General features: G+C 36.0%; 1 protein-coding gene across 2 annotated transcripts in view; it reads left to right on the top strand.

Annotated features, from left to right (window-relative positions):
• The window catches only part of SMC3 (structural maintenance of chromosomes 3), a 77,108-nt gene that overhangs the window by 51,581 nt on the left and 2,068 nt on the right, over window positions 1-23,459 (top strand). For both annotated transcript variants that reach the window (XM_083143221.1, XM_083143220.1), the window contains 8 exons: window positions 465-627; window positions 1,744-1,929; window positions 4,615-4,758; window positions 9,712-9,924; window positions 11,764-11,900; window positions 17,177-17,351; window positions 21,185-21,376; window positions 22,632-22,772. In XM_083143221.1, coding sequence (XP_082999347.1) covers window positions 465-627; window positions 1,744-1,929; window positions 4,615-4,758; window positions 9,712-9,924; window positions 11,764-11,900; window positions 17,177-17,351; window positions 21,185-21,376; window positions 22,632-22,772 — 1,351 coding nt within the window. The remainder of the gene's footprint in view (window positions 1-464; window positions 628-1,743; window positions 1,930-4,614; window positions 4,759-9,711; window positions 9,925-11,763; window positions 11,901-17,176; window positions 17,352-21,184; window positions 21,377-22,631; window positions 22,773-23,459) is intronic.

Genomic DNA, 23,459 nt, shown 5'->3' with positions numbered 1-23,459 from the left:
TCTTGTGACAGCTACATCCGAATTTACGTAAGTCGCGTATTATGTAAGTTTACTGTATCTGCATCAATTTACCAAGGTTTTTACTTTATAAAATTCAAGGATCACATAAGAATATTATTGCATGTTATAGTATTACAGAATTCACTTCTTTTTTCCACACAAAATTAGTTCAAAATAAAAAGAAACTTTGAATTTTGCATAAGTTTCAAGATAATGAGACTTCGCGAAAGTGTGGATCCCATGAAAACCAAAATGCTGGAAAAGTATCTGACGATTTCGGTATAATAAATTCCAACCGATACTTTCCGATACCAATACATCGACATTGGTATCAGCTCAGCCCTAATCACGAGCTGTTTACTGATTGGATCAGTAAGAACATCAGCGATTTTACTTATAAATCTCTATCCCTCTGTTCCATTTCATTTGTTATAATTTTGAATACAATATTCTTATTTCTTCAGAGACGTTTTTGACAAGGTTAAAGCAGATATTAGATTGATGAAAGAGGAGCTGAGTGTTATTGAAAAGTCAAGAACTCCCAAGGAAAGGTCACTGGCACAGCTCAAGTCAAACCTTGAAGCAATGCAGACCACGAAAGAAGGCCTCGAGTCAGAGTTGCATCAGGTATAGTGTGCATTTTTCTTTCCTTTAATATTATCCATGTGTAGCTTGCATAATGAATGGTTAGAGAGGGGCATACACTTGGACATATTTGCTAAATTTTCTGAGTATAAAGGCTATTTAATGGACAACATTCTTACTTAATTTATTATTATTATTATTACTATTATTATTATTATTTTTACCTTCTTTATGTATATACCCATACATATATGAATGTAATTGTGTAACGTATGATTCATTTTTTATCCACGGTAATGTTTTAGAACGATATATATAACCTTTTATGTATTTTTTTTTATATCTGAAATGTGTATAATTATTATTTTGATGTGTATAAATCCTATGTAAGACATTTACTGTGCACTGTAAAAGGGCAGATGCCTGTTGTGCGCAGGATAATAAATAAATAAATCAATTGTTAAATTATTACAGATATGAACAAATAAGTGATTTTTATACTTAATTTGTGCATTTCTGGTACAAATTTAACACAGTGTTTCAACTGTTTAAAAAATAGTAACAAGACTAATTTTCCATAAATTTTACAATTTAATTCTTAATTCTATTAATTCTAATATTTAAGTGAGCATATGATGTGATACAATTCCACTGGTGCAGTGGTAGCGTCATTTCCTTGTAATCAAGGGGTCCCGGGTTTGATACCCGGTGGAGGCACAAGTGGTTTGGATCCCACTTTAAACTGTAGGTCCAGTCCCAATTAGCCTTACTGTGCAGTGGACTTAAAAACAGCAACTCAAACCAAACCAAACAATTCCACTGGTGCATTCGTGGGGCATAATTTGGGGCGTAAGTTTTAAGGGCAGAATCCAACTTGGGGCTTAACTTTGGGTGGTCGGAATCAAAACGTTTTCCATCCCATAACAATAGTATCCAGGGTAATTTGCTGGAAAACTGTGACATTTGCGAAATCACAAATATTATTCTGGTATTACTTTGCTCCTCAGATCCCTGGAGGTTTAACAAAAGTGTACATTTTCATAAGCCTGAAATGTTTTTTGCCCCCGCCAAGTTACACCTGTAGGTGTATTCTGTGTTATGTATTAATAGTAATGATCCAAATAGAGTATATTCTAATGATACATGATGTTCTTTCAGGAATTGATGTCTCAGCTCTCGGTGCAGGATCAGCTGGAAGTGGACAAATTGAATGATGACATCAGAAGGTTAACACAGGAAAACAAGGAAGCCTTCAGTACACGTATGCGTCTGGAAGCAGAAAAGAACAAGTTGGAAAACTTGTTGACAAACAATCTCATAAGAAGAAAGGATGAATTGGTTCAGGTAAGGTGTTTTCCCCCTAACTAGCTTTTCTCGATAATTTCTGCCGCAGTAGTGTAACCAGCTTGGTGGCCGAGTGCATTAAATAATAGACTTTTGTCACCACCAAAGTTTCTAGGTTTGAGTTGTGGCATGGGCATGAGTGTTCTTTGGGAGTGCAAGGTAAAGTTCCCTGTGCATAACAGCACATTTGGTGGATGTGGGTGTAGGGCCCCACACATTCTCGATCTCAGCCATTTTGGAGGTGATGTGATCATCATCACACCGCTCCCCCCCCCTCCATGGTTGCCCCCACGTACCCATTGATTTGAGGCTGGGTGAGCCCCAGAGCCAATTTATGTGAGGGGAAAGGCTGGAAAAATGCCAAGCTTAGTTCACCCACCCTGGGAACCGAACCCGAGCCTCTCACGTGGCAGTCGGACACCTTACCGATTAGACCACCAAGGTTCCTCTTTGCAATTAGTAAAAAATTAACTGAGAAGTAACATAAAATAAGAAGCTACAGGCAATTCGTGTTCAAAAGCACTGGTTCAAGTCACTAGAAGATGTGAGAGTTCAAACATTTATCTTGACTAAAATACATAGACTAAAGACATTAACTTTACATTTGGCCACTTACGGGAGATGTATGTACTATGTAGAAATTTCAGTAAAATTGTGAACCACTACCTCAGTTGGTTGAGCATCTGGCTTCCATGCGAAAGACCCAGGTTTGAATCCTGGGGCAGCTGATCTGGACCAAAAAATTTTCCACTCATTTCTCTGTTCCTGTGCAGCTCTGAGGCCTACCCATCCTCATATCAATGGGTACCTGGGGGTACAGGTGGCCGGGCATGATGCTAATCACATCATCGCAACTATGACAGATATCAAGAATATGTGGAGCTCTACCTCCCCATATGCCTTCATGGCATCTGTGCACATTCACAGGGGTACCTTTACCATACTTGATGCTACAAACTTTTGCATTGACTGCGTACAGAAAATCATCATTGAACCACAGGCAGCTGGCGATAGAGCACGTTATTGCACACATTCTCAAGTGCTTTCTTTATTTAACCAGTTCCCTCACTTCAGAGATTTTGATCACGGACCTCACAAAACTTACAGTGAATAACAGACAAATAGAAGAAATGCATTCAAGATACTTATTGAACTCCAGTGTAGAAAGTCATGTAATAATGGTGGTATGACTCGTAAGGTACTAACGCATGTTTCACCCAGTGAAGTATTATTTGTCAGGCAAATGTAGAACAGGGAAATGTCAGGGAATTTTGCAGATCATCTGGAATTTATGTGCATTTTGGAGTCTGCAAGAGAAAAGTGTTGCAAAATGAACAAGTGGTTCACTTCCATTTCTTGATTCGGTTCTTGGGATTCCACTCCCAAAAAATATTCAGTTCAGAAACTTGTTTCTTTCCTTCTTATCATTCTCAGTCTTGTGCAAAATTATGGTTCCTTTGAATTTCTGTAATAAATTTTCACTTTTATAATACTAGATATTAGAAAGAATATCAAAGTAAAACTTGCAGTTCAGATATCTGATTGATAACCAAAGTACATTGAAAATATGATCATAATTATCGTAAAGGATGGTGAAGATGAGGTTATCGTCTATTATTTAATAGATCTTAGTCTTGTTGGCATTTCCTATAGAATTCCTATATGCAACAAACATTTCTCCAGATGCTGTGTACTTATAAATGTAAGCAAAAAAGCAGCATTTTCTACAACACTATAAATTCGCCAGAAAATGAAAAATTGTGTATGGTTTAAGAACTTTTTTCTGTTGTTTTTATATTGTGGATATCTGTTAATGGTGAAGTAATGTACCTCTGTTACCTTAGCCTGAAGGCTAGATGCACATGATTGTAGCACCCAATACATTTGATGCTAATCGTAATTAATTTGCATGACGTGTTCTTGTGTGTGTAGAATTAAATTTGCTAAAAAATAAAAAGTTGTGAAAGTGAATATTCATAATTAGGGCTAGGTTTTTAATGACTTAGCATATTTTGTTTGGTAAGAGTGATGTGTTCCCTAAATATATACAAATTCATATTTTGGCATATTTGGCCGTTTCTACGTGATGGAGCATATTTTGATGGATTTTCAGACATATTCAGCATATTTTCGCTTTCTCAAGGAATATACAGTCATTTTCAAAGTGAATGTGTTCTAACTCCCATGTTGACTCGAGGTTTTTTCTTTAGACTGCAGCAAAATCCTTTTAATTTTTATTTGAAAATTTACAGAAAGTATTCATTATGCATTTCAACTCAGGGCCCATAAAGTGAATTAAAAATAGTACTATATGAAAATATTTCAGCATGTGTTAGATATTGATGTTTGAAACAGTCCAGTTATAAGGGCATATTTTTAAAATTATAGTGCATATTTTGTAAAATTTTAAGTCATAAGAGCATATTTTATTTTGCATATTTTGGTGACTTTTTGGTCATAAAAATCGTAGCCCTATTCATAATCATTAACGGATTACTACATACTTAACTGAAAAACAAGGTAAGAAGCAAAAATCATGATGATAAACATGTCTGGAAAAATTTCATTTTTGGACTGGAAAACCTGGAAATGTCAGGTAATTTCATAATCAAAAAATCGTAGCAACCATGAAAGTTGTTTCTTCCATGATATAGAATTCAAAAGAGAATTTGTTCATGTTTACAGGCACTTCAAGAAATTTCAGTGGAAGATAGGAAAAGACAGCTAGAGAATAGTAAATCAGAATCAACATCAATTGAGAGGAGGATAGAAGAGGTGAATAGCCAGTTCAAGGACATCGAGAAAACTGTGCACGAATATGCAAAGAAGGTAAGTATTTATTTATTTATTAAACCAATATTCTTCTTTCATGTATGCTTAACAATAATTAGAGTTTGTGGTATTTATTAAGGCAGGACCAATATATATATATATATATTTTTTTTAACAGTACCAAAAACTAATATTGTAATCTGATGTAATGTGGGAAACATTTCATTAAAAGCCTGATTCATGCACTAATCTTGTTAAAGAATGACTGGTGTGTTTTGCTGTAGAAAATTAAGCTTATGCTACTGCAGATTTTACATGTAAAACACCAGTTTGTAAATAAATCTGGTCAAACGTTAGTGATGAAATTGGTTAATCTGAAAATGTGGAAAGTTCAAGTAATTGGGAGTTACCTTTTGAGAACCAGTTGGGACCTCGATTTTCAATGTTATTTTATATCGTTTCATTGTATTGTGTTCACGTACCCTCTTGTTAGGGTCCTTCTTTCCCCTTTGGGTGCCTGACGGCGGCATGCCACGTCAAATCGCATGCAATATCTCCGCTATGGAAACCGCTATCTTCGAAATGACTTTTAAGTTCTCAGAATTACAGTTACAAATACAATCAAAATAAGTATGCTAATTGTCACGGGGAATGTTTGCAATGTTGTCCTCGTGCATCCACTTGTTTTTGGCATGGTTTTAGGAAATTTGTAGGCTGATCCAGGAGATTTGTTTTACATTTTATGCAATAGTAGGTGATTTGCCATAAAATGCCTTTTCATATTCCTTGGCCATATAATGTAGGCGTTTATGTTTAAAAACCTTCTTGTGACATTTCTGAGTGGCATTCATTCATTGATTGAGTTGGTGTTTTAAGTCCACCTTATGCACAGTAAGGATAATCGGGTGGGATCTGAACCACTATGTGCCTGAGTGGTATTCATGTTTCACAGGTATAGTGTTCTTTTGTAACTATTTGTCACAAGTGCTTCTTTCGAAGATAACAGCTTTTTCAGTGCCAAATCAATGAAAATGATGAAAAATGTTCAGCACGTTTAGTTTGATTTGATTTCATTTATTTTACTTCGCTTTTTGTGCCACTTTTGGCTAATTTGCGAAGATGGAGAAAAGTAATATGATGAAATTGATGAATGAACACTCACAAACATCCATGCCCAGGCCAGGAATCGAACCTGGGACCCCTGGCATCGTAGGGCGATGTGGAGAACGATTAGTGCCCATTTTGTATTTTGTTCTTATTTGCCTGCTTATTTTGAGAGTTCTAGTGCCTATCAATCCTCATCCTGTTTATAAGCCCTTATTTAACCTCCCTTAGATTTCTAATAGCGATGACCGTGGATGGTGTAAATAATATAGGACACTGAAAAGTATCATATAAAAATTATGTAACATTTTGAAAATGGTAATTAAACTTGCGAGAATTCTTTCAGTCTATAATGATGAAAACTTTTCTTAACACTTTCCGGTCTGACGGTTTTCACGCATCTTTTACCTGTGGACGGACTTTTTTGGGCATTTTTTTAAAAAATCCAGAAAAATACACTATTAATGGTATCACAATGTATTATATATCAAATAAAAGCTTATATTATGTTCTAATAGATAATTCAATTAGATGTTACATTTTTATAATTTACACATTGCAATATTTATTGAAAAATTATATATTTTTTGTATTTTTGAAAAAAGAATTTCAGAGTTCTTTTCATTATATTTGTCTTGAAAATGTCTTTGCACTGCTGTAAAAATGACACTCTACAATAAAGAAACTGAAAACTTGTAAGTTATGATTGAATAAATGTATAATATAAAAAAAATAATAGTGCAAATTTTGCAACAACAGGTCGAGCGTAGTTCACTTGTTCAAAAAAACAACGAAATAATGGTAAGCCTTTACCCAACCAACATAAGATGCTCTCTGGTGGCTAAAAATAGAACCATCTCCAAGCGTGTAGTGCAACGATAATCGCATAAGGTTCGGGCATATAAATTTAAACGCAACGGAAATACGGTGATTGTATCCTAGCCGATTGGCGACCAGAATGGGTGTTTTACTCTGCTCGCATCACATCCGATTCCCAACCGGAAAGTGTTAATCGCAGAGACTTTATTTCTATATATATATATATATATATATATAAAAATTACAGGCAAATTATTTTGTGGGTTCGAGCGCCACAGGCTCATTTAAGTTGGTGCCACTGGCACTGTCCCCTATTTTTGTTTAACTAAACTACAATAATTTCTTTACACTGAGTGTACTTCTGGCTTCATGGCAATACTGGCGTCAAAAGCGTAGGGACAGGAGGGCACGACCCTTAATAATTGAGAAAATTATTTTGGAAGTTGGCAGATTGGACTCTCAGAGATGCCAATTTTTTACTGTAATGACCTACTATGTTATGAAAATTATTGCAAATTCATTCCTGCAACAAATACAGTTACAATCATTAAAGTGTCAATTACAATTACAATCAAAAAAAGCACGTACCTTGTCACAAGAGATGCTGGAAATGGTGTCCTCCTGCATCCACACATTTCTGGCATCTTTTCAGGAAATTTTCATTTACACGCAACAGTACAGCTTCTGAAATTGCTTCAGTTTCTCTCCTGGTATTCTCCTTCAGTTCTTCTAATGTGTAGGGTTTGTTTCATAGACTTTATTTTCCAATTTCCCCCATAGATAAAAATCGCATACAGTGAGATCAGGGGACCATGGGAGCCACAATCCTTTGCTAATAACCTGGTCTTCAAAAATTTCCTGAATGAAATCCAACGACTCTTCAGCTGTGTGTGAGAGGTGGCAGAGTTTTGTTGGAAAAACCCTGACTGGCATTAAATATCAGTTAGTTGTTCGAAGAATGGTGCGAGTATGTCATCACTGTATATCTGTGCACTTATGGTATTTTCATAAAGTATGGGCTCTATAACTCTGTATGCATTTACTGCACACGAAACACCGATTTTCTGGTCATGGAAAGGAGTTTCGTGTATAAAATCGGGTTTATCTGAGCCCCAATATGTTATTCCCCTTAAATGGAGCCATGCTTCGTCAGAGAAGAATATTAAACGTGGATCAATTACCCCACCATTAACATTCCCAAAATTGCAGTTACAGAAATTTATACAACTCTCGTTATCGCATGGTAGCAGTTCCTGGACAACAGCGAACTTGTACGGTTTCAGTTTTAAAAATTTGGTAGCTCGCCATGCTGTTCTTACAGAAATTCCAATTTATCCTCGGTAAGTTCACGCCATTTTACCATTTGCATCTTGTCGAGAATAGATCCTGTTTCCCTGAATTTGTTCACAAGGTTTCGCGTATTATTTGTGTGTTGAACAGGCACACCTGGGAATTCTGTTGAAAATCATCTACGAACATTCCCGCAAGAATTTGTAATCACATATGAATCGTACATAAAAACTTTTTGTTGTAATCTGTATGTATGTGCCATTATTTTGGATTGGATTGATTTGGTGTTTAAAGTCCACTTTATGCACAGTAAGACTAATCCAGACTGGACCTATAGTTGAAAGTGAGATCTGAACCACTATGTGCCTCCACCAGGAATCGAACCCGGAACCCCTTGATTACAAGGTGACGACACTACCACTGCACAATCAGGGAAACCATATGTGACATTATTAAAACTATAGCAAAACGGAAATAACACAACACTACAAAAAAATAGAAAATCGCAAGAACACTTGTAACATGTAACCACTTTAAAAATACAACTGAACTGCGATCGCGAAGTTACTGAAATGGAATGGGGTTAAGAAATCCACAAGTTATGCTCAAAGCCATGTGTTTCAGTTGGCACTCTGGTGCCACGAGCTATTAGGAAACTTAAGTGCCCTTTTAGTATGTGTTGTTACCAAAGCTACGTGACATTTCCAACATCCCTGTGACAGTTCACATGCTCATTTTGAATGTAATTGTAACCATAATTCTGAGAACTTGAAGTCATTTCGAAGCTAGCGGTTTCCATAGCAGAGATATAGCACGCGATTTGACGGGAGTTGGCATCCGGGCAGCTGCCAAGAATGCCGCCATCAGGTGCCCAAAAGGGAAAAGAATGACCCTGTATAAAATGCACACCACTGTCATAAAGTGTACCTCTTGCTGCCACCATTGACTTGGAATTTCATAGCTTTCTAAGTAAATACTGTACCACTTATGAGTACACCACTCATAGGAATCTCCAAATTTTTCATTCCCAAAAACATTAATTGTGAAGGCATTTGAAAACATGTAAAAGAAGAGAAGAGTGCAAAAGAAGTTGCATATTTAGACATTTACTTTTTTTAAAAAGTAGGACATGGAGTTTATCCATAAAAATTGTAACAAAATGGCAGAATATTACACTAAATTACAAGGTATTTATAGATATATCAGTAATTTTACCGATAAACTGATATATCTATAAATATCTTAAATTTAGTGCAATATTTTATGCAATTTTTTTTTATGGATATAGACATTATTCTGTACTTTTTTTAAAAAAATGATTTGTCTAAATATGCAGATTCTTTTGCTTTTCAAAACTATTTAGAATTTTATACCAGAGCAGTAGAATATTGGTTATCAGTAAATTGTATATCAGTACTTTATCAGTATCGGCCAAAATTTCATATTGGCCCATCCCTAAACTATACCATAGCAGTGTACCAGAATTTTGCTTTTAAATATTCATAATTTGACGTGAAATAATCACAAAATCCTTGCACAAACATTTTGCATAATTTCCAGGATATTTAATTTGCCAAATCAAGTGGCATTTTTGCAGACCCCACAAGATTATCAGATTGCACAATTGTATTGGCCAGTAGCTCTGATTACATTTCCAACTAATAATACTCAGAAAGTAATACTTTCACTACTCTCATAACTTCTCTTTGCATATATGTTTTCTGTTTCAAGAAGAGATTCTTTCATTGTTACTCTTATTTCGTCAACGAAATTAAAATTGCACAATTTTGTATTTAGCAAAAAGCAACCCAGCAAGAAATGGAGAAATGGAAGAGCCGCGAGAAGGAAATCCAGGAGCGAATAGAGGAGGATGCCAAAGATTTGGAAAAGATGGCTTCTAAACAGAACATGCTGCAGCAAAAGATAGCCGACTGCACAAAGAAGATCAGAGAACTTGGCTCCCTGCCTTCAGATGCATTCGACAAGTACCAGAACCTGAGCTCAAAGCAGGTATGTAAATGTCTTATTGTATTTATTGCACTGAATATGGTTGGTTTCTGCCAGCCTTCTCAGCCTGTTTTTTTTCCTTAAGCGGGAAATGTAAAATGAAAAAGATTTGTAGCAATATTTGGAGCAGGATACATTTTGAATCTGTATTATCTTAGCACTAGTACACTATTTCATTTTGTCAGGAGTGAATATAAATATTGCCAAACATAATAATACAGGGTGAGGCATACGTCAGGTTGCATAGATGGATGGCCACCAACTTAATTGTGAGGACACATCAAGGCCATTGTGTATGCTAGGAAAATTAAATCACTCCCATCACACTAGCAGACATCTTACTCAACTGGGAGCATCGAATTGACACATGCATTAAAACAGATGGTGCACATTAGTGAACATTTACTGTATCTGTAACCATATTTTTGCCGCACCCTGTATTTATAATATTACTTTCCTATTCTGTGCTCTAACGTTCAAGTATTGGTGTCAGTGTGTACAGGAAATTGGTAAGAATATTGCAATTCAATAGGTCTCCTGCCTGGCTGAACGGTTAATGCTCTCTTATTTGCCATGGGTGGTCTTGGTTTCAGTTTGTGGTAGGAGGCCCAAAATTCCAGTAATAGTAACACACTGGTATAGAAAGCCAGATGTTAGCACTATAGTAAAGAGGACTTTTGAAGTAGAACACGAGCAAGAATGGTCTTCCATTTTTATTTTGAACATAAGTTTATTTTATTATAAAACATAAACTAAACGTAACATTTCAACCTTCTAGCAAGGTCTTCTTCAGACTCTGCACCAAGTACAAATGTAACAAGGTACAAAACAGGACGATATATATATATACACACACAAACATTACTCCCCTCCAGACTATTAGAAAGTTGTTCTGGAACATTCTAGCAGGTGGCTTTCCCTTGTCCTTTCACCTAAAAAGCTAAACAGTTGACAAGGGAAAGCCACCTGCTAGAATGTTCCAGAGCAACTTTCTAATAGTCTGGAGGGGAGTAATGTTTGTGTATATATATATTGTCCTGTTTTGTACCTTGTTACATTTGTACTTGGTGCAGAGTCTGAAGAAGACCTTGCTAGAAGGTTGAAACGTTAAGTTTAGTTTATGTTTTATAATAAAATAAATTTCTGCCTTGGTCAGCATATTGAGTTTTTCATATAATGGAAACAAGGCTTAATTAATGGTGTTATAAGTTATGTAAGTTAATATTTAATTCACAGAGCCCAGTAAAAAACAAGCACCTAATGGTTAAGTTTTAGATGTGATCAGATCCACATCCTGAAACAGCAGGGTTCCAGTTAATAATAGATTCAGGCACTCAATTTTCAGTTGCCAACCCCGTAGCAGAATTGTTAGCTCAACATGCTATGGTGCCAGGGGTCCCAGGTTCGAATCCTAGCCTGGGCATGGGTGTTCTTTGTGAGTGTCACTTCATCAATTTCATCATATCATCACTCATCCTAATCTTTGCGATTAGTCAAAAAGTAGCACAGAGCAAATTAAAATAAACCCATTCGATCGATTTTTCAGTTTCGGATCTGGATACATACCTTGTTTTTGTTTCTGAATCTGGACACCCAGCATTCAGGTCTGGATTTTTTTTTTTTGGAACCATATAACATCGAGGGAAAAGACAATGTCCATTCTTAATTTCTGCCTAGGTTATTTTAAGTTGACATCTTATTTTTAAAAAGCAATCTTGTGACCAGTGTGAAGATTGATTAAAGTGTCACAAGATGAGAAAACGTAAAATTAATTCACACTTACTTGTATGGGTTATGATCTTAGCTATTTCTTCCTTCTTTTCCCTTCCATGTGTGAAACAGCTGTTCAAGCAAATGGAGAAGGCGAACGGTGAACTGAAGAAATACAGCCACGTAAACAAGAAAGCTCTGGATCAGTTCATCAGTTTCTCAGAGCAGAAAGAAAAGCTGGTGAAGAGGAAAGAAGAACTTGACAGAGGGTAGGTAATGCAAAATTAGAATTGCAAGTAGTTTAGTACTGCTGGGGGAGGGGCAGGGATCACGCTGAACTACTTGAAACAACTGTGTGATTTGAAAAGGAAAATTATAGATGCGTGCTATCACTGGTAACCAAACACATCTCCAGAGCTGCATCCTACCCCCCATCTAAGAAACCTGACACCCACATGTCAGCTGTTGCTTAACCCCTTCCCTGTGTCAACGTTGAAGGGAAGTGCTTCCAAAAGAAATCATCCTTATATGGATGCAAACGCAAATTTGTTAATAATAACTACAAAAAGCATTGCCGTATAATAAAGCTATAGAAAGCAATTTATGTGTAGACTCTGTCGCAAATTGTAAAATGCAGGAAAACACTCATTACCAACAACAACAACGAAAATAATAATAATAATAATAATAATAATAATAATAATTCAGGAACCGAGAGCCGTGGTGGTCAATTCTGTAGAGCATCTGACAACCGTGTGGGAACCTGTGGTGGGTGATCTAAGGTCGGAATTTTTCCAGCCTTGTCCCTGCATAAAGGCTCTGGGACTCACCCAGCCTCAAGTCAATGGGTACCTGGGGCAACCCTGGGTTTGTGCTGATCACATCACCTCCAAAATAACAGATTGATTTGATTTGGATTGATTTTGTGTTTTAAGTTCACTTTATGCACAGTAAGGCTAGGCGGGACTGGACCCTACAGTTTCAAGTTGGATCCGAACCACTATGTGTCTCCACCGGATATTAAACCCGCGACCCGTTGATTACAACGGAATAACGCTACCACTGCACCATCGGGGAGGCCATACCAAAATAACCAAGATCGAGAATATGTGCCTTCATGGCACCGTGCTGAATTTTACAGGGAACTTCGCCTTTATTGTACCTCAGGAACCATCAACAATGTATTGTTTGCATGTATAGACTAATCAATGCACGAAAAAGATGTCTATAAAAATGACTTGCAATACAACAACCGTTAATTTTGAAATACCATGTATATATAGACACTTTGAAAAAAATGACCACTTTTAGACAGTCTCTATATAGATCCACCGCAGGTAATGGGTTAATAGGTAACTTACCAAAATCAAATTATGTTCCAACTTCCTTCCTCCCCAATCTCCACAGCACTTTTGGCACCAGAGAATTTTTCCACATGAACCCAAAAGTTGTTTCAAACACAATACCCATTATTGAAGATTATGCACACACAGGAGAAGTACTATGTAGAAATTTTCAGCAAAAAATGCAGACTTGACCACGACTCGAACCGGGGTCTCTGGCATACCATGCCATTGCTATACCACTGAGCTAGCGAGCCAGCCTGGTAGAGCCAGAGACACAGGTTCGAGTCCTGGTCGAGCCTCCATTTTTCACTGAAAATTTCTACAATACCCATTGTCAAGAACATCTTGGTGCAAAATCTGTCCCATCCTCATCACCTTTTTACACCCCACATGAACTTTCCACACTTCAGACCTTATTTACATCCTCACCTGCAGTGTTCGAATTCAAGGGGAAGGAGCCAATGAAGTTTCCCCTCCACCTTCTGTTGTTTTTAGATTTGTGGCATGCTGGTAGATGCCCTACTGTTGCCTTCTCATCCACAGCATGCTGTGCTATTCCTTGGTGCCAATTGCTGCAGTAGAGGTGTCCAGATGTGGCGTGCTTCTTCACTGTCTTATGTTTAATTCATGTGGAAAGTACATAATGATATGTGTTTCCTTGATTTTTGTGTCAATCGGAGAGCTACATGTCTGTTGTATACTTTCCTGATTTTCGCATGGTTTTTTGATGTGTTTCGCAAGACCAGTGGTGGGTTGGGCCTTTTTTCTCTTTTTTTGGCCAAGAAACTATGTTATCTGCCTTGGAAAATGGAAGAACAAATTAAAAACTTCCATACTCAGGGTAAAAAGGATGTAACGTAGTGTTCCAACATGAATGCGGGGATCTTAAATAGGGATGAAACTTGCCCCTCCCGGTTAGTACTATTTATGGTAGAGACAGCCCTGAAAGGGCAGGTACAAATATCTAAATTAACATTAATATAAACTCATGATTAGGTTTTATACTGAACTGAGCAATGCGAATGGCAGATAAGTAGAGGCACATATTTTTGGTAAATAAAAAAGCAAAATTTCGGTACAAAACAGAGTCAATTTCGGGTTCAAAAGCGGTAAATAAAATAAAATTTCGGTGTTATAGCGGTGAATAATCACATCAAAAGTGCTATATAAAATGACATTTTGGTTTTAAAATTGTGAATATAATCCTAAATTTGATTTAAAACTGCACTTATTACACAAAATAAACTTATCCCTTCTAATAGCACATTTATGTAGTTACCAGAGTATTAAGTTTATTCCTGTGTAAAAGAATCCATTTTTGCTTCTCAAATATTTGCAGCAGAATTAATCAATTTTCCGTGAATTGCATAACTCACAGGATACTTCAGACTTCAGAAAGTGTCGCGTCTGTATATAAACGGTAAATTTCGTGTTTAAGAGTATATTTCGCATTTTGCAGTTCATTTCGCATTATTTCGTGACAAAAGAGGGTAGAAAAATGCACCTCACACCTTTCAGAAACATGAAAAATGAACATTACAGCATGTTATTTCATATTTTTCATGTTTTTGTAAAAAACTAAATTTGTATGCCTCTACAGATAAGGCCGAAGGATAGCTTACCCTGATCGGTTTAGAAAATAGACCAATAGCTCCTGCTTCCCCGATGATTACCAGCAAAAGGACCTCGTGTCGCTCTCGTGCGCACCTATTTAAGCCTTTGCTTGGCCTTCCGTCACCTCTAGCTATAGGCCAGTGTTCTTACCATTTCCTGTAAAAGTCTTCTGCTACACATTTCTAAGCAGGCTCTGGAAAGGTCTGCCAGGGTCAATATTTCTTAAATCGAGCGGATACGCTACAGTAATAGACATCCAGTATAATATTTTTATTGCTGCAAACTCATTGATCTGGATCTGTCTTAAGATTTTAGCTTCTCTTTCCATCTCCCAAGAAAGATTGCAGGTGGTTATAAAAAAAATAGGAAACAAATTTCAGGTTTGAATCTATTTTGAGGATTAGTAATTAACGACTAGGGCTCGGAAGTTGAAGACCTATAAATTGTCAAAAAAAAGACCTATAAAAATACCTAAAAATATCAAAAAAGGACTTAAAAACTGAAAATATGACGTATACATGTGATCCAAATTAATTAATTAACTTCAGTTTTAATTACATATTTAATGAATAAAAAAAATACAAAATTATGGTGGTATGGAACACACAATGCAAGAAAACTGAAAGGTTCAAAACAAGAGAAAGTTGCCACTTACAGCTCGACCTTTCAGACAAGTTACGGTTAAAGGGCCTTGTACCGTACCTGCTTCAGTCGTCCAAAAATATATTTATTTATTTATTTTATTTCTTTACTACAGAAAGGATGTTTAAGAGGTGATGAACTGATGATGATTGGAATTGAAAATGGGCAGTAAATACGTAGTCGAAAGAAGGTGAAGTTGCAAAAGAAAAAGCCTTTAAGACCTAAAAAATGCCTAAAGAGGCAAAAAAGGACACATAAAACTCACCTTTATCTGGCCTACAATGACCAAAAATGAACTTATATTATGTTGGGCCTCGGCTTTGGACACTAAGAAAAAAAGGATTTTTCCTCAACTTCCGAGTCCTATTAATGACAAAATAGATTTAATGTAAAAAAAAAAAACATGTAACTCCCCAATTACTTCGCATATACAGGGCTACCCATGGACGTCTGGAAGGATGCAAGGGGGTCCACCTCCCCCATCTCCCACCAGAAAATGTTAACCAATAATTATATATTTTACATATGTTATTATTGTGAGGGCATGATAACTTCAAACTGAAGGAGTGTTTTTTGAGAGGGCAAGAAAATTAGGAGGGAAATGTGATTTGCTCCCCCCCCCCCCCCACACACACACACAAGAGTCAGAGTAATAAAGCAACATGCAGTGATCGAAGAGTAACTTAACAAGTGCTTGATGTGTGCTCCAAAGTCCAGGATACAATACACTTTCTTCTGTCCTGTTGCTGCCATTGTTACCACTTCCTAGCTGACAACTAGTGTACTTCACTACTTTTGCGGTAGTTTCTATGAAACTTGGGGAGTTTACTATTTTGAATACTACACTCCTCACAAAAAGTTTGGAATATTGTTATAATAGAATAGGTAGAGGCATGCATATTTAGTTTTTGGCGAAAATACAAAATGTGAAATAACACATTGTAATGTTAATTTTTCAGTTTCTGAAAGGTGTGAGGTGCATTTTTCTACCCTGTTTTGTCACGAATTGATGCGAAATGAACTGCAAAATGCGAAATAGACTCTTAAACACGAAATTTACCATTTATATACAGACTCAACACTTTCTGAAGTATCCTGCGAGTTATGCAATTCACGGAAAATTGATTAATTCTGCTGTAAATATTTGAGAAACAAATATGGACTCCTTTATAGAGGAATAAACTTAATATTCGGGTAATGATTTAATGTGCTATTAGAAGGGATATGTTTATTTTGTGTAACAGTGCAGTTTTTAAATCAAATTTGTCTCTGCTCTCCATTCCACTCCACAAATCCAACTTTTATGCAGATTCTTTTACTGTTACCTCAGCAGACCTTTGGAACAAGCCTGAAATTCATCTCTCTTCCTCAATTGTGACGTTCAAAAAGTTGTTAAAGTTACACATATTATATAATGAAAATTAAATGTTTGACTTCCCTAAAAAAGTGGTGGGTGCAGAGAACAATAGAACGACGTAAGGCACAAAGAAGACGAAATAAATAAATTATATTCTCATTTTTTTTCGAACCAAAATGTCATTGTATGTGGCACTTTTTCACTGCTATAACAGCAAAATTTCATTTTATTTATCGCTTTTGAACCCGAAATTTTGCTTTTTTATTTACCAAAAATATGTGCCTCTAACAATAGCTGATAGATACGGCCTTAGAATGCAACAACACATGGTATCTGTCTGGTTGACGTTCTCGTCTTTTCGCAGACATATGCCACCGTGCATATCACCTTTTGCCTAATATAATACTATTCCTAACTTCTTGTGCCTAATATAAAAAAAATTCCAAGCTTTTCGTGAGGAGTGTGTATTACTATGAGTCTTAATATCATGCATGCAGTAATCACATAAAATTGGTAAGGTATTTTGTGGTATCCCAATATTTGGTGTGGTTTCATTTTGATTTTCAAAGTTTTCTTTTATTTGCAGGGATGAAAAGATCAACGAGCTGATGATGGTCTTGGAGCAGAGGAAGTTCGAGGCAATCCAGTTCACCTTTAAGCAGGTGTCAAAGTATTTCAGTGAAGTGTTCCGCAAACTTGTACCATCAGGCCATGCACAGTTGGTTATGAGAACGGAAAACGAAGATGGCGCCACTCAGGATGTAAGTAGTCTCTCTCTTCTCCCACCTTCTTCCTCTCTTCCTCCCCACACAAGAAAAATGGCAGAAGTGAAAAATCACATTGAACCAGAACTGGCTCAGTTGGCAGAGCAATGACATGGTATGTGAAAGATGCAGATTTGAGTCCTGGTTTTTCACTTTAATTTCTTTGTATGAAACTGCCATTTAAAAGTTTCTTGTACATCTCAAAGTGTACCATGTCCCCAGATCTTTACCAAATGCATCAAAAATCTCTGATGGATTTAAGTTTTCCAATAAATGTGCCATGATCACATAACACAGATTTATAATAATAATAATAATAATAATAATAATAAAAACTAGGGATGGGACGATATGAAATTTTGGCCAATACCGATAAAGTACCGATATAAAATTACCGATAACCGATATTCTACCGATCCAATATAAAATTAGAAATGGTCCTGGAAGAACCTGAAGGGTACATTGACCTCCTTAAAAAAAATGTGGGTTTCAAAGTGACTGCAGTGCAAGAGAAATTGCATATTTAGACATTTACTTTTTAAAAAAAGTAGGGCTTGGAGATTATCCATAAAAATTACAACAAAAATGGCAGAATTTTGCACTAAACTATCAGATATTTATCAATATATCGGATTGGTAATTTTACCAATAAACCAATATGCCTATATCGGCCGATACCTATAGAGTACCGATTAATTGGTCCCATCCCTAATAAAAACTAACTTAATCGGCCTCCACCTGCTCTTTTAACTGACCAACTCACACATTTTTCACGTTACTTTATATCATGGCTTTACATTCAACCTTACCTATAACTAATTGTTAAGATAGTTACTAATGGGGAAGGGCCGAAGCAGATTACAGATGTATGAAAATCGGCAGAAATTGACATATTGGCATCAGCAAAAATCTGATATTTAAACCGGTACAGATAATACTAGAGTCTTACCTTCTAATACATTTTAGATTATAATTTTGTAAGATTTTTTGAAAATTAGGTTATGATTCTTCATCATTGTAGAGTTTTTGTAATAAAATTATTGCAACTCTCGTTCAGAGGATCAACCTACCTCAAAATCAGAATAAAACAGTACATTGCTGAACCAACTAGTCCACATGACCAGGAAATTCAAAAATGAGTATCCAAACCTGAAGCAAGTGGTGAGAAAATACTTGGGCTTACCTGCTGCACGAGTATTCAGTGTTGTCGGACAGATTTGCGATAAGAGAAGAAGTAGGTTACGTCCAGAAGTGCTTCCAAAACTCTTGTTTCTGAAGTTTAATCTGCCAGCATGAAATTTACAACATTAAGAACAGGAATTCATTTTGCATTTCAAAGAACTGCTTGTGTACTAATTTTAAATCTCTTGAGAATCTATGTTCTTCTTAAAGGTTCACATAACCCCTTTTTTTAGATGCAAATGTACATTTGCATCTCTTGAGAATATATGTACATACATTATGATATGCAATAGAAATGTACATAGCAAATTTATTTTTGTAGTGCTGAAAATAACATCTCATTTCTATTGAATAATCTTATGTATCGGAATCTGTTAAATATCGGCATCTGTGAGAAAAATGAATCAGTAAATTTTCAGTTTCGTTGCATCCCTAGTTGGAGTAATATACCATACGTATATGTAGTGATATACGAAGAGTGGAATACCAGTAAAAGATGCAACATGGCAGCAGAAATTTGCAGTGCACTAAGGGAGATTTCAGACTGAAGCGATAAGTGACAGTAGAGGTTCACACCAAAGGAACCAACATGGGCTCCTTCTGTGTAAAGCAAAACATTCACGGTGCATGAAACAGTGGACCAAAGGGGCACGGTATTGAGAAAACTTGTCAGAGCAATGCGCAAGTGACATATACAGCTTCTCATGTCACTTTGGTTCGAAAGGTTGCATTGATTACTGAAGGTTAGTTTCCAAGAGACATGCCACCTGTTGCTTCGGTCCAAAATATATCTTACCGAGACAAGAAGCAGTAAAAGCCAATGTTAGCATTCAAAGTAGATGACGTACAGTAACACCCATTAGTATTACACCTACTCTGCCTGCCCGTATTGACTTTTATCACTACTGTTTCCATTCTGGCTTTCACTGTGATGTAAAACTATACAAGTTTATGTACCCTAACTTAAATCAATTGGCAGGAAATAAATGATTTCATTAGTGAGAAGGGGAAAGCTTTCTGCAAAACCAAGTGTGTTGGGTGGGGAACCAGGTTAAAACCAACTGCATTCTTCCATTTGATTAAATTGCCTGATTTTGTACAACTTTTCCCTGACTTTCCAGAATGGGACACCCTGGTGTATTATAATTAACATGATTCCAATGTAACATTACAGTACAGTAGGATGCATAAGTATTACCAAGTAAATTGTCCATCACCATGATTATTCTCTTTGAGAGCACCAAGAATTGAAAGAAAACATCAAACAAGCTGTTGACAATCACTGCACCAGTACACACAAAATTCTATTCTTTAAAAACAGAGAAAAATTAATGAAAATAGTCATGGACAATTTGCCGAGAAATTCTTGTGAATCCTGCTGTACAAAGCCAGAAGATCTAGATTTGAATTCTGAAAAAGGCATGGATGTTTCTTCTCTCATCTGCTTGATAAATTAATTCATCATTGGTAGAGGCAAATATTTTTGGTAAATAAAATAGCAAAATTTTGGTACAAAAACAGAGTCGATTTCGGGTTCAAAAGTGGTAAATAAAATAAAATTTCGGTGTTATAGCGGTGAATAATCACATCAAAAGTCCTATATAAAATAACATTTTGGTTTTAAAATTGTGAATATAATCCTAAATTAGATTTAAAAACTGCACTTATTACACAAAATAAACTTATCCCTTCTAATAGCACATTTATGTAGTTACCAGAGTATTAAGTTTATTCCTGTATAAAGGGGTCCATTTTTACTTCTCAAATATTAACAACAGAATTAATCAATTTTTTGTGAATTGTATAACTCACAGGATACTTTAGACTTCAGAAAGTGTCGCGTTGGTATATAAACGGTAAATTTAGTGTCTAAGAGTATATTTCGCATTTTGCAGTTCATTTCGCATTATTCGTGACAAAACAGGGTAGAAAAATGCACCTCAGGCCTTTCAGAAACATGAAAAATGAACATTACAGCATGTTATTTCATATTTCGTGTTTTCATCAATAATGAAATTTGCATGCCTCTAATCATTGGTAGTAACCATGGGAGGTTGTAGAGATGTGTAGAGCAGCCAAAATGCAAAAATAACAGTTGGCTAAATGAACATAATGTTTAGTCCAAAGATACAGCTCTTTTTTTACACTGATCGTTAGAGATAAATATTTTAGGACATGAAATCAAGTAAAATGAACACACACTGTTGCACCTTTTCATGAGATTAGCACATGTATCCCCTTTTTACCCCCTCTTTGATGCTTCAGCACCTTTTCCCTTCCTTTTCTTTCATGTTTTGTTAAAAAATTGTACAGAAAAATAAATTATTTTCATTCATCTTGAGTAGCTACATAAAATCCTCTAGTCTCATTTTGTGGAGCAGAACGAGAGCTACAAAATGATGTAATATAAATTATGCCATGTTTACTATAAATTATATGATTTGCTACAGTGTTGAATAAAGAATGTTAATGTAGCTGGTTTAGACCTGAATAAAGGTATTTTATAAGCACCCTTTTTTTCTATCCCGATCATAATTGTGCACCTTAAAATTCATTCCCTAATAATGTTAAATAAGCAGCATCAAGATATATTCATCTTGGATATTTTGTGTTACAGTGTATTATAGTTAATTCATGTCTACCTGCAGGAAGTGGAGACACAGCCCGTGGATCAGTTTACAGGAGTTGGCATCCGAGTGTCCTTCACAGGCAGGAATGCAGAGATGCGAGAGATGAACCAACTGTCGGGAGGCCAGAAGTCTTTGGTGGCTCTTGGACTAATCTTTGCCATTCAGAAGTGCGACCCTGCACCATTTTACCTCTTTGATGAAATCGATCAGGTAACTACAATGTGATGATAGTTTCAAATCGTATTCCATGTCGTTAGTGTTCACATAACAATGCAATGTACCTTTAAATAGACATTACAGACTTACACCAATCAGAGGGGTGGGAATTGCAGAGGCCAGAGGTAGAGCATTGACATGCAAGGAAGAAGATCGAGGTTTGATTTCTGGTTGAGCCACAAATTCATTTAATGTCGTTTCAAGCATAGTAATGCATTTTGATAGTATCTATAAATTCCTGTTTTGCATAATCTAGCCTAAAAATGCCTTTTTAAAAATATATTTCCATTTTTTTTCATTACATTGCCCTCTGAATTATAACACCATTAAGCCTTGTTTCCATGATTATGAAAAACTAAATATGCTGACCAAGGCAGTAATTTATTTTATTAAAAACATAAACTAAAACGTAACGTTTCAACCTTCTAGCAAGGTCTTCATCAGACTCTGTATCAAGTATCAAGTACTTGATACAGAGTCTGATGAAGACCTTGCTAGAAGGTTGAAACGTTACGTTTTAGTTTATGTTCTTAATAAAATAAATTACTGCCTTGGTCAGAATATTTAGTTTTTCATGCCCTCTGAACAGAACATAATTGAAGGTAATCTCTTGTTTGTGAATGTCCCTTCAACAATTTAATCTAACTACTATTCATCATTGTCGTAATTAGCCTAATCAAGGGGTCCCAGGTTCGATACCTGGTGGAGGCACGTAGTAGTTAGGATCCCACTTTAAACTGTAGGTCCAGTCCCAATTATCCTTTCTGTGCATAAAGTGGACTTAAAATAACAAATCAATCAATTGAAATTTGCCAAAAGTGACACAAAGATACAATAGAATACGAAAACAAGTTGGTAAGTGTGCAACTCAGGAAATTATTAACAAGTTAGCGTTCACTTTTATTTTTATTTTATAGAGCCTTTTTACAAGTTATTACTGGCAATAACTACACCCTAGTTATGATTTGTAGTTACTCCAGCAACATATAAATATAATTAAATTAAAAGGGGAAGGGAGTCCATTCTTGAGCCATTTGCATGGTTTACTTTGAAATTTGGTTTTGCACGTACAGCAGAACCTCGATTTTACGTTTTTCAGGAGAGACCCACTTGAAAAACCTTAATATGTGGGGAAAATGTAAAATCGAGGAACGTAAAAATCACTGTATCAGGTTTTTGTGTGTGTGCTTAAAGGAACTTAAGTTATGATTTATGAGAGCATATGTAAGATACTCATGTATGTTTTCAGGCATTGGATGCTCAGCACAGAAAAGCTGTGGCGGACATGATTCACGAGCTTTCCAAAGATGCACAGTTCATCACCACAACTTTCAGACCTGAGCTTTTGGAGCATGCAAATAAATTCTATGGTGTGAAGTTCCGCAACAAGGTAAGCTATCAAACTTTTCTTTCTGTCTAGGATGTGGTTTAGGAGAAAGTTTAGTTGCGTGATTTCAGCTTTAGACTCCTGCCATTTCACATGTAACGCGCAACTGGATTGAGAGAACATGTAATTTCTCCAAAACTACAGCTACTTCAATCAGTTCAGTTTCTTTTTATGCTTTTTTTTTCTTCCTTCAAAAATGTAGGAATGTAAGGGACATGTGCAAGTGTGGTCTTCTCTCACTTTCTTGAAAACTTAGTGAATAGTGTCCATAGGACTGATGCCACAATTGAATTACCAGAAACCTCTTCAGTAAAATAGATAACTTCTTTTTTTTGTTTTGGGTTTGAGCTTTCAAGTCCACTTTATGCACAGATAGGCTAATCGGGACTGAACCTACAATTTAAAGTGGGATCCGAACCTCGGTGTCTCTCCACTGGCTATCAAACACAGGGCCCCTTATTACAAGGTGATGATGTTACCACTGTCATCGGGAGGTCACTTTTCTTCTTGTAAGTACATTGTAAATTTGTAATATTTTTCTCCAAGAAGTATTTAACTATTTTCAATGCAACTTTGTATCATTGTAAGAACATACCAGAATTTTTCATTATTGGTTTATTATGTTGACTAGTGTGACCTGCCAAATAAGTTTTTGGAGAAAAAATAACAATTATTCACTTTTTAACTTCA

Source organism: Lepisma saccharinum, chromosome 21 (assembly GCF_977018435.1).
Source record: "Lepisma saccharinum chromosome 21, izLepSacc3.1, whole genome shotgun sequence".
Classification (NCBI taxonomy): domain Eukaryota; kingdom Metazoa; phylum Arthropoda; class Insecta; order Zygentoma; family Lepismatidae; genus Lepisma; species Lepisma saccharinum.
This window is presented reverse-complemented; position numbering and strand designations above follow the sequence as displayed.